General features: G+C 49.7%; 1 protein-coding gene and 1 pseudogene across 1 annotated transcript; one reads left to right on the top strand and one right to left on the bottom strand.

Annotated features, from left to right (window-relative positions):
• Positions 1-6173: 6173 nt before the first annotated feature.
• Positions 6174-6461, top strand: LOC149359808 (uncharacterized; annotated as a pseudogene).
• Positions 6462-7333: 872 nt separating this feature from the next.
• Positions 7334-8869, bottom strand: LOC149359807 (uncharacterized). Its single transcript, XM_089567752.1, has 2 exons — positions 8767-8869; positions 7334-8679 (listed from the first exon to the last, which is right to left on the bottom strand). The coding sequence occupies exons 1-2, from the start codon at positions 8867-8869 to the stop codon at positions 7334-7336; spliced, it is 1449 nt and encodes a 482-aa protein (XP_089423878.1).
• Between the last annotated feature and the right edge of the window lie 4490 nt (positions 8870-13359).

Below are 13359 nucleotides of genomic sequence, written 5' to 3'. Positions count from 1 at the left end.
GGCCTCGGTATAAGCTCCCTCAGGTGGTGTTCTCTAACTCCCTGCTGTCAAATATTTCTGTATCAATGAGATCTTTGGTACTAGTCAACCACAGGCGGGCTGACACGGCCGTCTTCTTTGACAACACCCTCCCAAGGAATGCTAAGAACCTGCCCGCCAATATGTTAAATGGGCTCATAGAGGAGTACCTAGACAATTTTCCTAACCATATTGCCGTCTATACAGATGCCTCCCAGCAAAATTAAAAGGCCGCTATTGGTATTTACTCAAGGGCTCTTGATTGGAGCTACTCATTTCGGGCCCCTGACTATACCCCTATTTTTGTAGCTGCGTTTCTGGCCATTGAGTTGGCCTTAATAAGGATTCCCTGCAGTATCACTCGGGTTATTATACTCTCAGACAACCTTTCTGTTTTAGCAGCGCTCGAAACCTCGAGTGATACTCCTATGAGCCGTTCCCTTCAATTTTTTATTCCTCCACATGTTTCAGAAGTTCGCTTTCACTGGGTCCCTGGGCACTGTGGCATTGTTTCTAATGAGAGGGCTGATTTTTTAGCAAAGTCTGCCCTTGATGGTCCTATTGTCCCTTTCGTCCCAAATACTGTTTACTTGACCCTAGCACGCTTTCAGCGATTCCAGCGTTTCCACACCTTGAGCCATGATCCTCTCCTCGCTGCAGCGGATTTTCAACACCTGGCATTTCCTTGGAGTGTGCGGATGTGCAGTTCAAAGCAATGTGAGGTGTCCATGACCCTTTTGCGCTGCAGGATACCGCGGCTAAATCTTTATTTATGCCGATCGGGGCTTTCGATATCCAACCTTTGTGAGTCTTGTGGCGAAATTGAGTCTATAGAACATTTTTTTCCTCTCCTGCCGGCGGCTCGCTGCTCTCCGTAGAATTTGCTTGGAGATCCCCCTCGCTCGGCTTGGGCTTCCTCTATCTATACCGATTCTCTTATCCTTCGGGGCAAGCGCCAAGGGATATGCCCTGAAACCAGTGTTCGATTCTATTCACGATTATATAATTTCATCTGGTAGATTCCTCTGCTAGAATCTGAATTCACAACTTTTCTTTCTCCGTATTTTTTGTATTGTACAAATTCTAGCTCTGCGTTCCAAATTTTTAGATTTAATTCTACTCCATTCCCTGTACATGAGTGCGTTTGTATCCGCTATGCACCCTGGCCAATCCCCCGCCGTGGGTATGTGCCATTCAGCCCGAGGACATCATCATCATCATCATCATCATCAAGCGGATGTTGTTATTGTCGTTGTTGTTGTTGTTGTTGAGGTGAACAACAACAACAACAATGGAGCTGCTGGGCTGCTACCGACGTCCGCTGCCGTAGCATACTTAGACGTACCCAACTGTGCCCTACGTATTGAACCACGCGTGACAATATTATTATTAATGCACCTTAAGATTGACGATATGGATAACTATTAGAAGCTATGCACGAAAGATATCGGGAGAGTAAAGCTATGAAAAAAAAAATGCAGAATCGTCGGACCGACTCGGAACATTTCACAAAGAAACTGTTCCATCGAAGACCAGATGCCACGACCGTTCACTATGATTCAATTGGTAACACGTTAGCGCTATTACATATCAGTAGGCTCTCTGCATGGCTCACATGTACCTTATCTAGGTAATTGATAAGTGAGTCCCATATGTCGGCTGTCACACAAAGCACGATAACCTGCATTCTTTTATCAACCTCCTCACACAGTTATTTTTAGCTAAATTGTTTTCCTCCTCCCATATCCCCCATGTCATGAAAAGATATCGTAAGTGCGCCGTAGATGTGGGCTTAACAATCAGTGTATTGTTTTGACGCGTTAAAATATATCAATCTATATAGGAACTGCACACTGGACATAGTTCAAGTGAAGACGTCAGCAGCAGGGGCCGTGAGATGCATGCAAATGATGCGGCATGTTTGTTGTTCCTCTTAAACCTTTATTTCCTGCCTTCAAAAGTCGGGATTCCAGTCCCCAGTTCTGAATTAAGTGGGTGCATCGGGCAGCAAGACCTCAAGTCCACAAGGACTCGCTATCAGGCACCCCAAATCGAGAGAGTGGAGGTTAATGGCAATATTGAAACATCTGGTCCGTTCGTCTTCATACTGACGTAGGATAATTGGTTGGTTTGGTTGGTTTGGTTTATGGGGTTTAACGTCCCAAAGCGACTCAGGCTATGAGAGACGCCGTAGTGGAGGGCTCCGGAAATTTCGACCACCTGGGGTTCTTTAACGTGCACTGACATCGCACAGTACACGGGCCTCTAGAATTTCTCCTCCAAAGAAATTCCAGCCGCCGCGGCCGGGATTGAACCCGCGTCTTTTGGGTCAGCAGCCGAGCACCATACCGTATATAGCAAGCATACATATAAGCTTAACAACAATAACATCTTAGAGGTGGACTCATATAAATACTTAGGGGTTACGTTTACAAATAAATTAACTTGGTCAAAACACATATCAGAAACTTCTGCTGCTGCAGTTCGCAAATTGTGGTTTCTTAAGCGAAAACTTAGGAATGCTCCTGCCAATACTAAGCGTCTTGCCTATAACAACTGCGTAAGAGCTAAACTTGAGTATGCGGCGGTTGTATGGGACTCCCATAATAAAAAAGATATCATACAGCTCTAGCGTGTGCAAAGAAAAGCTGTGCGATTTATATTTGGAAAATATAGAAGACACGCTTCACCATCTACGCTTATGAAGCAACACAACATTCACACCCTAGAATCCCGAAGGAAGTTTAGTCGCCTCATCTTGCTTCATCACTGCCTGCAAGGAAAAATAAAAAATGAAGTTGCATAATAGCGTCAAAGCTCATTGTACGAGAAGAACCAGACATACGCAGGAACACTCACTGGCACCAATTTTCGCCCGCACAAACACATTTAAAAATAGGTCCTTCCCTAGAACTGTATCCGAATGGAATGCATTACCTTCTCATATTTTTCTGTCCAGCAATTTTGTAGCAGAGTTGGAACGTCATCTCTTTATTTCATGAGTTTTGTTTGTTTTGTGTTGCGATGCCTGTCTATATATTCAATTCTGATTGATTGTCTGACTTATTATTATTTTTTGTCTAGGCATATGCTTGTCATTTCTTGTATTGCAAAATGTTTGAATGTGCCCCTCCTACTAGGACCATGCATGGTCCGCAGTATTTCAAATAAATAAATACACACGCACATAGATCTGAGAGCCTGAATAACATGCGTACAAAACGAAAGAAAGACTAGCTACAATCTAAAAGCAGGAGAATACACTCTTTGTCACTGTTGCCACCCCTGCTGCGTATACCACGCTGGTGTTGTTCCTGGTCTCCAAGAAACAGTGGGCTCTAGGTGTGCGGAACCTGGAGGCGGCGGACAGACAAACCTAAGGCGCGGCCCGGCGTCTTGGTTCGCTTCCCGGGGGCGGACCAATATTTGTTCAACGTGGCCCGCAGGCGGGCCGAGTTGCTTCGTGATGGAGCCACGGAGACAATCAATAGAAGGCCGGGAGAGAGTCCACCGCGGAGTATGTACGGTACACACACGATGGCGCCCACTGCGGTCCCTAGAGGCGGCACTGGCTACACGGACGCAGCGCCTACGCCGAGCGACGCCGAGGAAACGCAAATATAGAAGAGACAAGACGTGGAAACGGGAAGTGCAAACGGTGAGCTTCAATCAGGGGGCAGAAGCGGAAATGCCAACATATGCGGAAGGCTGTACACAACAGGACGTATATATATGAGCATACGCTGCTCCCCAAACCGGCGTTTTTTTTTCTCCCTTCGCATATACCACACGCTTTCTTCTCTGTTCCTTTCTGAGGCTTCTCTTTTGACCACACTGTGTACACAGAATGATGCATCGGCGGCACCATGTTCTGGGGATGTTCCCCGGACAATCGCTGTACACGTTGTGAGCGAGAATCCGTTGCTGCGCTATCGCAGAGCGGTGTGGGATGCGAAATGCGGAGAATGAATACGTGGGCAACTGCTTACTCCCCCCCCCCCCCCCCCCCCCCCGCCTCCCCAAGGCAGATGCAGTGATTGGTACGATTCTTCGGCAGCGCATAAGAAGCGCACTTTTTCAGTTATTCGAGCTACTTAATACCACTGAGTCTCTTCAAATGTACGGGAAGAGAGACACAAGCTTTGAGGATTCAGATCTCCTACAAAACAAAAATGTTAGGCAGAAACACGATGCTGAGCCAAAGTAAACGCTGGAAGGTAATAGACGCGTTTATGCCATACCGGAGACGTATTACGGTTTACCGAACGCCTCCTCCGCACGCTCAGTGGCCCCGCCTGCCAGCAGCCATTTCACTGCGTGTGCGCGGAAGGCGTTCGGTAAACCGGTGTACGTCTCCGGTATGCTAAAAACGTCTAATAAAACTCACTGCACAGGACGAGTAAACGCGAAGGTTGTGTGTTGTATTTGGCTGGATGGTCGGGTGTCTGAAGAAGTAGAAGGCTCCGAAGGGTTCCTTGGTAAGCTTGACGAGACGTGTAAATAGTCCGGATCCCATGCAGCGTGCGAAAACAGTGTTGGATCCAGAGCTTTGCGCCACAGAGAAGTTAGGACGCTGCAGAACGAGCAGAGGAGACAGTTTTTTAGCAAAGTATTCTTTCGGGCCATTTGGTGATTCAGGATTTGCAGGTGGGCTTAGCGCGACACAAACGAGGCCAAGAGAGGGACACGGGACGAGCGTTCGTCCTGTGCCCCTCTCTTGGCCTCGTCTGTCTCGCGCTGAGCCAACCTGCAGAATTTTTTGCTGGCTTCCTCACATCTAACGGCTAATATCCACGTTGTGGTATCCACCAAGAATCGGGTGGAAAGTTATTGCAGATTATCGAAAATAAATGCATAAAACAAGCACGGCTGAGAATCTGTCCAAGTGCGGTGGCTCTAAAGCAATGGAAAGCGTGGCTTCCTAAGTAGAAGCCAAGCTAGCGATAAATCAAAGCAACATGGCAGGTTTTCTCCATTTCATTTACATTCTCTTCAGCGCAATGACCGCTCTATTTCTTTTTCCTCTTCCTGTAGAGCATTACTGACAGAACAGGTCTTCCTTAACTCGGATATGCTCAGGGACCGGGAAATGCATCTTGCATGATAAAATCTGTTTTCTGATGTTTTTTTAGTGCGAAGGAATGAACAAAGGGCGAAAAAAAAAGAAAGTACAAGAACTACGCTCCTTTCTTAAGTTCACGTGTGCGTATGCTGAGTTCTGAAACGAATAACCAAGTTCCACCAACTTGATCTCAGTTTCTGCAAGAAAGAGCAAATAGAGTTTCAAGGGACAACGTTAAAATGTAATGCAGCCCTCGAAACATCTACAAATCAGCAGCCTAATACATCCACGTACGCAACAGCACACTTCTTTTCTGAATCCATGCAAATAGGGAAAACAAAAAAGAATAAGGCGTACGACAAACGCAAAAAGAGGCCGCTCCAATTAAGGCAGATTAAAACAGATGTCAAGGAGTGGCCGAAGGCAAGATTTAAAGAATAGAAGTGATGATACTAGGGGCATCATATAGGGGCACAGTCCCAGTTTCGGATTACAGACGCATAATTCTTTTCCCAGTTTTAGTCGGTGCCGTCTGCCGTGCCAGGTAATCATCATCGGTGCCGCACGCGAGAATGCCAGCATGCCCATTAGAGCGTGCCGTGCACTGATCCTCGCGCCAGGGTTCCCCGAAGTAGCGCCCTGACCCTCGCAAGCGCCGCCTTCTCTGCTGAGCCCGCCCCGTCGCCTTTCACCAAGGTGAGCGGGTTGACGGCTACTCCCCGACCGCGAACACTCCACTCCCGTCCTGTCTCCTGCCGTTCCTCGGCCTCCCAGGACAGGCAACCGACCGCAAGGCCTACCGCTGCGGCCTAGCAGAAAAGTCCGTCGCTCAAGAAGCGCCGTCCCCGTCATCTCGCGACCCACCCGGGAATCAGCTATCGGACAATGGCAGCTGTCATCAAGTCGTGAGGCACTTCGTTTCCCGTGACCGAGTCGGTGCATTGGAGAAAAACAAGCAGCCTCCACGGCATCCTGAGGACCAGCTCTAGTCTCCGGGCCCTCCTCGCTTCGGAGACTGTTCGTTTCCTGGACTTACGTGGGACCACAGTCCTGTTTCTCCTGATCGCCAGTTAAACTCGACCCGACCGACAAGATGATGGCCAGTCCCACTCCGCCGGCCAAGAAGGTGGTGGTCAAGGCCACCGACATACCCGATCACATGCAGCAGGAGGCCATCAGCGTGGCCATGGCGGCCATCGAGAAGCACAAGATCCTACGCGACGTGGCGGCTGCCATCAAGACCGAGTTCGACCGCAAATTCGGCCCGACCTGGCACTGTGTGGTGGGCCGCTCCTTCGGCTCCTACGTCACGTATGAGACCAAGCGATTCACCTACTTCTACGTTGGGCACATCGCCGTGCTGCTCTTCAAGGCCGGCTGAGTAAAGTCTGCGGCAGACTTTCCGGACAGCAACGCACAGCAAAAGAAAAATGCCTGAATGCACTGAATGAAGTAGCTGCATGTAACCTTCCGCGGTGCTGATCTGTCTTTTCATCTCTTCTCTTGTGCTATTGTCTTCTCAATACATGTACCTTCGTGAGTGAACAGTGTTTTTTGTATTAAATGAGTGCAGAATATGGCCGCCGATTTCTTCAGTACATTGGCTAGCTTCGCTTCCAAACACATACTCCATAAAATTTTCTGGGTTCGGGTTACCCGTTCGGGAGAATTCCGTGCACTTTGGAGGAGCTTAATCAAAATATTGATGTTTTTTTTTTCTAGAGTTATCTTTTGCAACATGGCTGGTGCTGGTACTTTTGAAGACAATTACAAACTGAGCCAAGTGACCGAATACGCATTTTTGTGGGAACTGGCAAAAGTCAGAGTAACATATTTTGGCAGCAGTAGTAAGTTAAAATTAAATGTCCACTAAGAAATCTGGGACGTATCCAGTCCTTGTCGAAAGTATGCAGCCTACTACGCGCCTCCCTAACAGCTTCCGCGTCGTGCTTCGCGATACCTGTGGTGGTGTTCGTATTTCAGAAACATACCCTGCTATTCATACGGCTAATATTTTTGTAATGTCCCAGCGGCGCCTTCGGCACAAATGTGTCCCGGAAGGTACGGGCCAGTAGCGCAGCAGGTGCCACATTTTTCTGCAGAGGTTCCATACCGGGGAAAGACATTTAACACAGAAGCCCATAAAGCCAGAATGGAACATAACGAACATTTATTTATTATACTTCTGCTCGGTGGTTTATCAAAACAGACGCCAGTCCACACACAGGTGTCGCAGCGTCTGCATCCTCTCTGTTAGCGACGAATCAAAGGTGAGTGGAATACTGACGTATGCATGGCCGCGTGAAGAGGGTGGTGGGCTCCGAACATTCCACCTGCGCCGTAAGCCAAGCTGCCGCCACCAAACCCGAGTCCGCTGTGCATGTCGTACGCCGCATGTCCAAGGCCACCATGCATGCCTTGGTAAAGGCCTCCTGCGCCATAACCGAAGCCACTGTGTAGGCCTGAGGTGCCATAGCCGAGGCCTCCATGAAGCCCCTGGTATAGACCGCCTGCGCCGTATCCGAGGCCTCCATGAATTTCGTGGTACAGTCCTCCGAGAGCGCCATTGACGCCGCCGTTGTAGAGCCCTAAGCCCTCATATCCACCGTGGAGCCCTGCAGGACCACTGCCAAGGCCTCCGTGAAGACCTGCCACGCCAAGACTTCCAGCACCGAAAAACGGGCTGCTTCCATATGCACCATTAACGCCATAGGCACCGAATCCTTGCCCAAAGCCCATGGGCGCACTCATGCCGTACGGAAAGGCGCCTCCATATCCAATACCATTTGCCATGCCGTACGGCATTGGGTACATACCACCGCCTCCATTGGTGTAACGCACCGATTCGCAGTGCTTTCTGATGATGGTGTGCAAAGGATTCTCAGTGTAACCCACATTGCCGACTAAAGGCATCACTCCGGATGGTAGACCCATAGGCATCCCAGCGTACGGGGCCATGTTCATACCGTTGGGGTACATGGACATTACAGTAGCTTGCGCGGCCTGCGCTTGCATCAAGCGCTGGTGGGCGTTGTGGGCCATCAGCTGTGCCTGGTGCGCGTAGTTCTGGTGCGCCATGGCTTTGTGGAGGAGGCGCCTTCGGGCCAACGTCGCCTGCAGTTGGGCATCCTCAACGGCGTCCGCGGCAGCGAGTGCCTGGCTGGCCAAGAGGCTGTGCTGATGGGCTTGGTTCGAGAGGTGCTGGTGTTCGGCTGCGGCGACACCCACGTCGCCTGAGGAGCCAAATTGGACGGTGTGACTGACAACGGACACGCCACCTGGGGCCATGCCGGACAGGCCGGTCATACCGGGAGACAGCGCTGAGGGTAACGAAGAGAGGCCTCCAAGCATGCCTCCGCTGGCAAGGCCACCCACATGGTGTCCAACTGCGCCGAAGGGTCCCGACAGCAAGTGGCTTGCGGCGGTCAGCGGCGCGTGGAAGCCCGATACACCTCCCAACATGTCGCCGTGCAGTGTTCCGGAAAGGCCTCCCATCGCGGTGCTGTGGAGACCGCCCAGCGCCGATCCGACGCCGCCCAGGACTCCCGATGCCATGAAAGGCGTCGCGTGGGCGGTGGCCTCGTACGGGCCGTGGTAAACTGCATGTGAGGCGTGTGAGGAGAACATCTTAGCATTGCGGCGCGTCAGCTTCTGCTGTGTGCTACCCAACGCCCCTCCTAACAGACCTGAGCTGATTTGACGAACGGGCCTCGGTGCTCCCTGGACATTCTGTTTGCTGAGCAGCGTCGCGCATAGCCAGAGGGCCGCCAGCGAAAACATTCGAGCCATGCTGAGGGCTGCACTCTGAAGAAGAAAAAAAAGTAGCGGCGATGAGTTCAAGGTTACCCACAGCACTGTAAAGCCGAATCTGTATCTTAGCCCCGCCTTCGGACGCAGAGAACTATAAGGAACGGGTTCGGTCCAAGGAACAATAATGTAGTAAACCCAAAAGCGATGGCCACGAGGGTGCGTACCTTTATATCACAGCTTGCATAATAAACCTCACTGTGTAGTTGAAAGACCTGGGAAGAGGAATTCGCCTAGAGATATTTGGGTGATTACTGAATAAGGTTAGGATCCTGTGTTCACTTAAGGAACTCACTGCTTTGTGAAATTTTGCAGTGTGTGGAGACCAATGAATAACTGGACTATTCTTCTTGCTGGAGGGTATCCGTTTCACGCATGCTGCTGATACTTTTTCGTGCGTAGTCATGTCAGAAACAGAGAACAAAACGCATCACTTACGCTCTCCTATGTCTTGCACGGCGCGCTTCGATTCCGGTCTGCTGCTCAGCTCCGGTGGCGACCGCTTACGCAGGGTCTCACGGTCTGAATTAGGCCGGCTATGTTCGCTTTTAAAGGACTATCTCTCGGAACCCGCAGCGGCACTTCATCTTGGTGCATCACGAGTCGCACGTACATCAGCTCTCCGCGCCATGGATACTCGCAGCAGCTGATGTATGACGACCCCAACAATCACGGACAACCCATTACCAGAGACAAGCCGCTGCGCCGCCGTGCTGGCGCTCGCGAGCACTGCGTATTCCTTTAACAAGTGCTAATTACTATATCGTCGTGATAACAGCCGCGCCGCCGGACTGTGACTGCGGCCTCACGCGCGCACGGCTCTCAACGAGGCGCGAGCTACTGTTACTCAGTGACAGGCGTTAGAATTTGTGAACCACATGTCTGTCCAGGGGTCGGTGTCGTTTCACTGCCGAGCTGTGCTCACGAGTCTGCCTCCGTACGGAGCCCGGAAACATGTCTAATTAGTGTTGCTTCAGCCTGGGAAAAGTGGTCGTAACATTGTCTCTCTATAATTCCCGGCAAGACGCTCCACACGACAGCTTTGAAACCAGATCAGTAAAAATGCGATTAATCTTATTTATGACAGATACGCTGCAGCCGCGAATTGTGGGATCGCTTCATGTGAGTTGTTTCGTCGTATGGGTTTCGCTAGGAAAAGTGCTATGTAGAATACAACTTAAAAAACAGCAGTTGCTATCACTGGGCCGCGGTCCGCGGCGTCCTGTATTACTCCGCTGGCCAATCGCAACTGTAAACGAAATCAGCTTTTTAATGTTTGTCTATATCAAACAATCCATGTATCAAAATTCTAGAGCTCATTACTTTTTTTCTTGTGATAAGCTTCTTGTTTAAGTAACAAGAAGTGTTTAAGCAGCGGACTACTTTTTCGTCGTGGAGGAATTCTGTGCGCGAAGGCTGAATGTGGGCGGAGCTTCACTGCAGACTTAAGTTGTATCCGACTATAACATAGTCTAACATACATGGTGAGGGGCGCCTTAACTGCTCCGAACTTGCTATTTCAGGTCAACAGCGGCGGGTGACTGGTGTGTATGTGCATGTTAATCAACGAGAAAGGAGGGTTTTCTTTATGTCGTTGGATAACGTTCTGCGCACGGATTGCAAAATCATCTTGCTTAGTGACTGCAATTGTGTTTGCAATGATGAAGGCCGATATCAGTTCTACGCGTGCGTAATGACCCTATGTTCTGCTATTGTAACTAATTTGCTCTGTGAACGCAACCTCGTTGACATTAGGCGACAAAAATGCGATAGTGTTCATTTCACCCATCTCCAGTCTTCCTCACACGCTCGGCTAGACAGGATCTATTTTTCTGCTGGACTGTTATCTAATGAGCATGGCTACTGGATACGGCCAATTTTCCTTAGGGTTAACTGCAAGATGTCTGCTCTGATAGGAAGGCACAGCCGCCGTATTCCCCAGCCTCGGTGGGAGTTCTGAAAGCTGAATAATTGTCTACTGGCAGATGAAACTTATCAGCCTGCTGTCACTTCTTGTTTGAAAGATATATTGGCCCGTGGTGATCTTTCAGTCTTTCAGAAGTGGGATCTATTCAAGTAGGAGGCCAGAAATCTGGCAATCGAAGCGTCAACACGAATCGCATTTCTGAAGCGTCACCACCTTCTCGAGCATGGACCTACCTTAAATGACCTTCGTGAACTAGAAAGGATTAATCCGGGGACTTATGGTGATGACATAAACAATATTAAAGCACAGTTGCAACAGTTTACCACGGAAAAATATCAGGAGGCCTTAATTAGATCTCGGACGCGTAGGTTCCTTGAAAAGCAACCATCTCGACGAGCATTAAGTGATGAAAGGCAGAGGAGGTATTAGAGATTCAGTGTGATGGAAATACTGAAGGTGACACTGCCGGAATTCTCGCGGCTTTTTATAACTTTTATGCGCGTTTCTTTGGAGGTGGTTGTAGCCAGACTTGTGGGTCACTCTTCAGTGCTTCTATTGTGCGGTTCCTCGACTTGACGAAGAGAAGCGAGGGATAATCGAAAGTCCTCCCTGCTTGGACGAAGTCAAATTGGCTATTTCTGCCTGGTTAACCTACCTGCGTTTCCTTTCCGTCCTTTTGTTTCTCTCTCTCTCTCACTTGATCAGTTGAAAATTAGGATTTTTGCCTATGCTGATGACGTCGCCCTTCTCTGTTCTGATAAAAAGAGTGTGCTTGAAGCTCTGCATTTAGCAGCGCATTTATGTGACGTCTCTGGCACGGCTCTATATCTGGAAAAGTCTAAATGATTCTGGTTTAGTTACTGGGGTATTAAACCTCATCGTTTGGGTGGCATATGGGACTCTGATTCCCTACAATATCTTGTGGTTCCGCTTCATCAGGCCCGGAATAATGGGTATTATTGAGAGTCACAAATTCTCCCTGTGAGGCGCCAAATGCAGGCGCAGTGTCGGGAGCTCTCGATTTGTTCTCGGGCACAAGTTTGCAACATCTTGGTCGCAAAGCTTGCCTATGCGTTTCAAGTGATGCACTGTGAGAGGAAGACGGTACAAGCGCTGCACAGACTATTCGCGAACTTTGTTTAGCGCTCTCGATCTAAGACTACGCGTAGAGACAATTTGTTTCTTTCTCTCGAGTCCGGAGGATTTGGCCTTGCTCGCTTGTTTGTTCACCGGCTGGTTTCGGGGTTTTTCTTCTTTAGAGCTGTAAGCCACCCATTTCTCCTAGCGGTACTCAGAAGGCGACTGAGTTGTCGTCTGCCTTATCTGTTTGTCCTGACTCGCGATGGCCGTGACGGAGCTTTGTGGGGTTTCCCTGAAGGTGGTTGCTGATACTTTTGATTTTCTTACTGTTCGCTTCTCCTTGCAATATTTATATAGCCAGTCAAGAAGGCAGATGACAAAAGTGCTAAGAGAATCTCTATTCCCTGTGCCCGTGTATCGGCAGTCTTGGTTTTATGGATTCTAGCATACTGAAGCGAGTTCAGCGAATGAATATTGAATCAGATGCGAAAACCTTTTTTTTTTTTAAACTCCACACCTCGACTCTACCCGTCAAGGTCTGGCTTCGCGCCAAGAAGACTTTTGTGCCATGGTCGGTAAACTGTCGCCTGTGCGGCCAACTAGATACGATTGATCATTGCTTTGTATGGTGCCATGATGCAGTGTTTACTTAAGCGTACAATCGAAACGGACACTGAGATATCGCTGTACACTATAAGGTTCTTGCAAGTTCTGAAAGGCTCCGGGATTCCGTGCGATCTGTTCATACCGAGTGGACGTTTGCAGCGAAAGCCACACTAGGCTAGCAGAAGCGCATTTCGCGGTGCCTGCCAAAGGTCACTACTGCACATGCGCCGTTACCATGGCAACCAGTACCAAGGCAACCATGGCGCCGCAGCCGCTGCGCCGCACTGCGCATGCGCAGAGTCGCGCCGGGCAGCTGGGATATAAGCCGGAAGCGATGCGCTCGCTCCTCAGACGCGCACCATGGAAGAAGGAGAGCAGTCGTGCTCGTCGCGGCAGCAGTACAGGCTGCGTGAAATTGAGTCTTCCGATCCAGAAGTCGTCGCATGGTACAAGGCCGGCCGACAGAGCGAAAACGAGGCCAGAAATACTAAGCGGGCGGCCGAGACGCCCGAAGAACGAGAGGAACGTCTCGCGAAGAGACGCCGCCAAGCTGCTGAACAACAACGACGGTGTGTCGCTACCGAAATGTCAGTAGACGGAACTGCTTTCGCTACGTATATCCTGGCCTAGCTGAGCTAAGCCACTGCCAGTTTTTTAGTTTGTGGAACAGCCGCATGATGCATCAACAAGCGCAACCATCCCATTCATCTAAGTATCTATTTACTGAACAGTGCGCCTTGGTGCGGGGGGTTTATGCTGCTCAGGACCGGCCGCCTGTATGGTTGCCGCTTCCTGACTCATGTGTATGTTTCCCGCAATTTTGATGTGTAGGTGGAGTGCAGTGTACGACTACATGAGA

The sequence above is a fragment of the Amblyomma mixtum genome, chromosome 2, assembly GCF_055824585.1.
Source record: "Amblyomma mixtum isolate Tamu chromosome 2, ASM5582458v1, whole genome shotgun sequence".
NCBI lineage: Eukaryota > Metazoa > Arthropoda > Arachnida > Ixodida > Ixodidae > Amblyomma > Amblyomma mixtum.
This window is presented reverse-complemented; position numbering and strand designations above follow the sequence as displayed.

Excerpts from the sequence above, each read along its gene's own strand:
- LOC149359807 (XM_089567752.1), bottom strand. The coding sequence starts at position 8,869 with ATGGCTCGAATGTTTTCGCTGGCGGCCCTCTGGCTATGCGCGACGCTG. Across the intron at positions 8,680-8,766 it reads CGTTCGTCAAATCAGCTCAG|TTTACCACGGCCCGTACGAG; the intron begins GTCTGTTAGGAG and ends CCTCACATGCAG.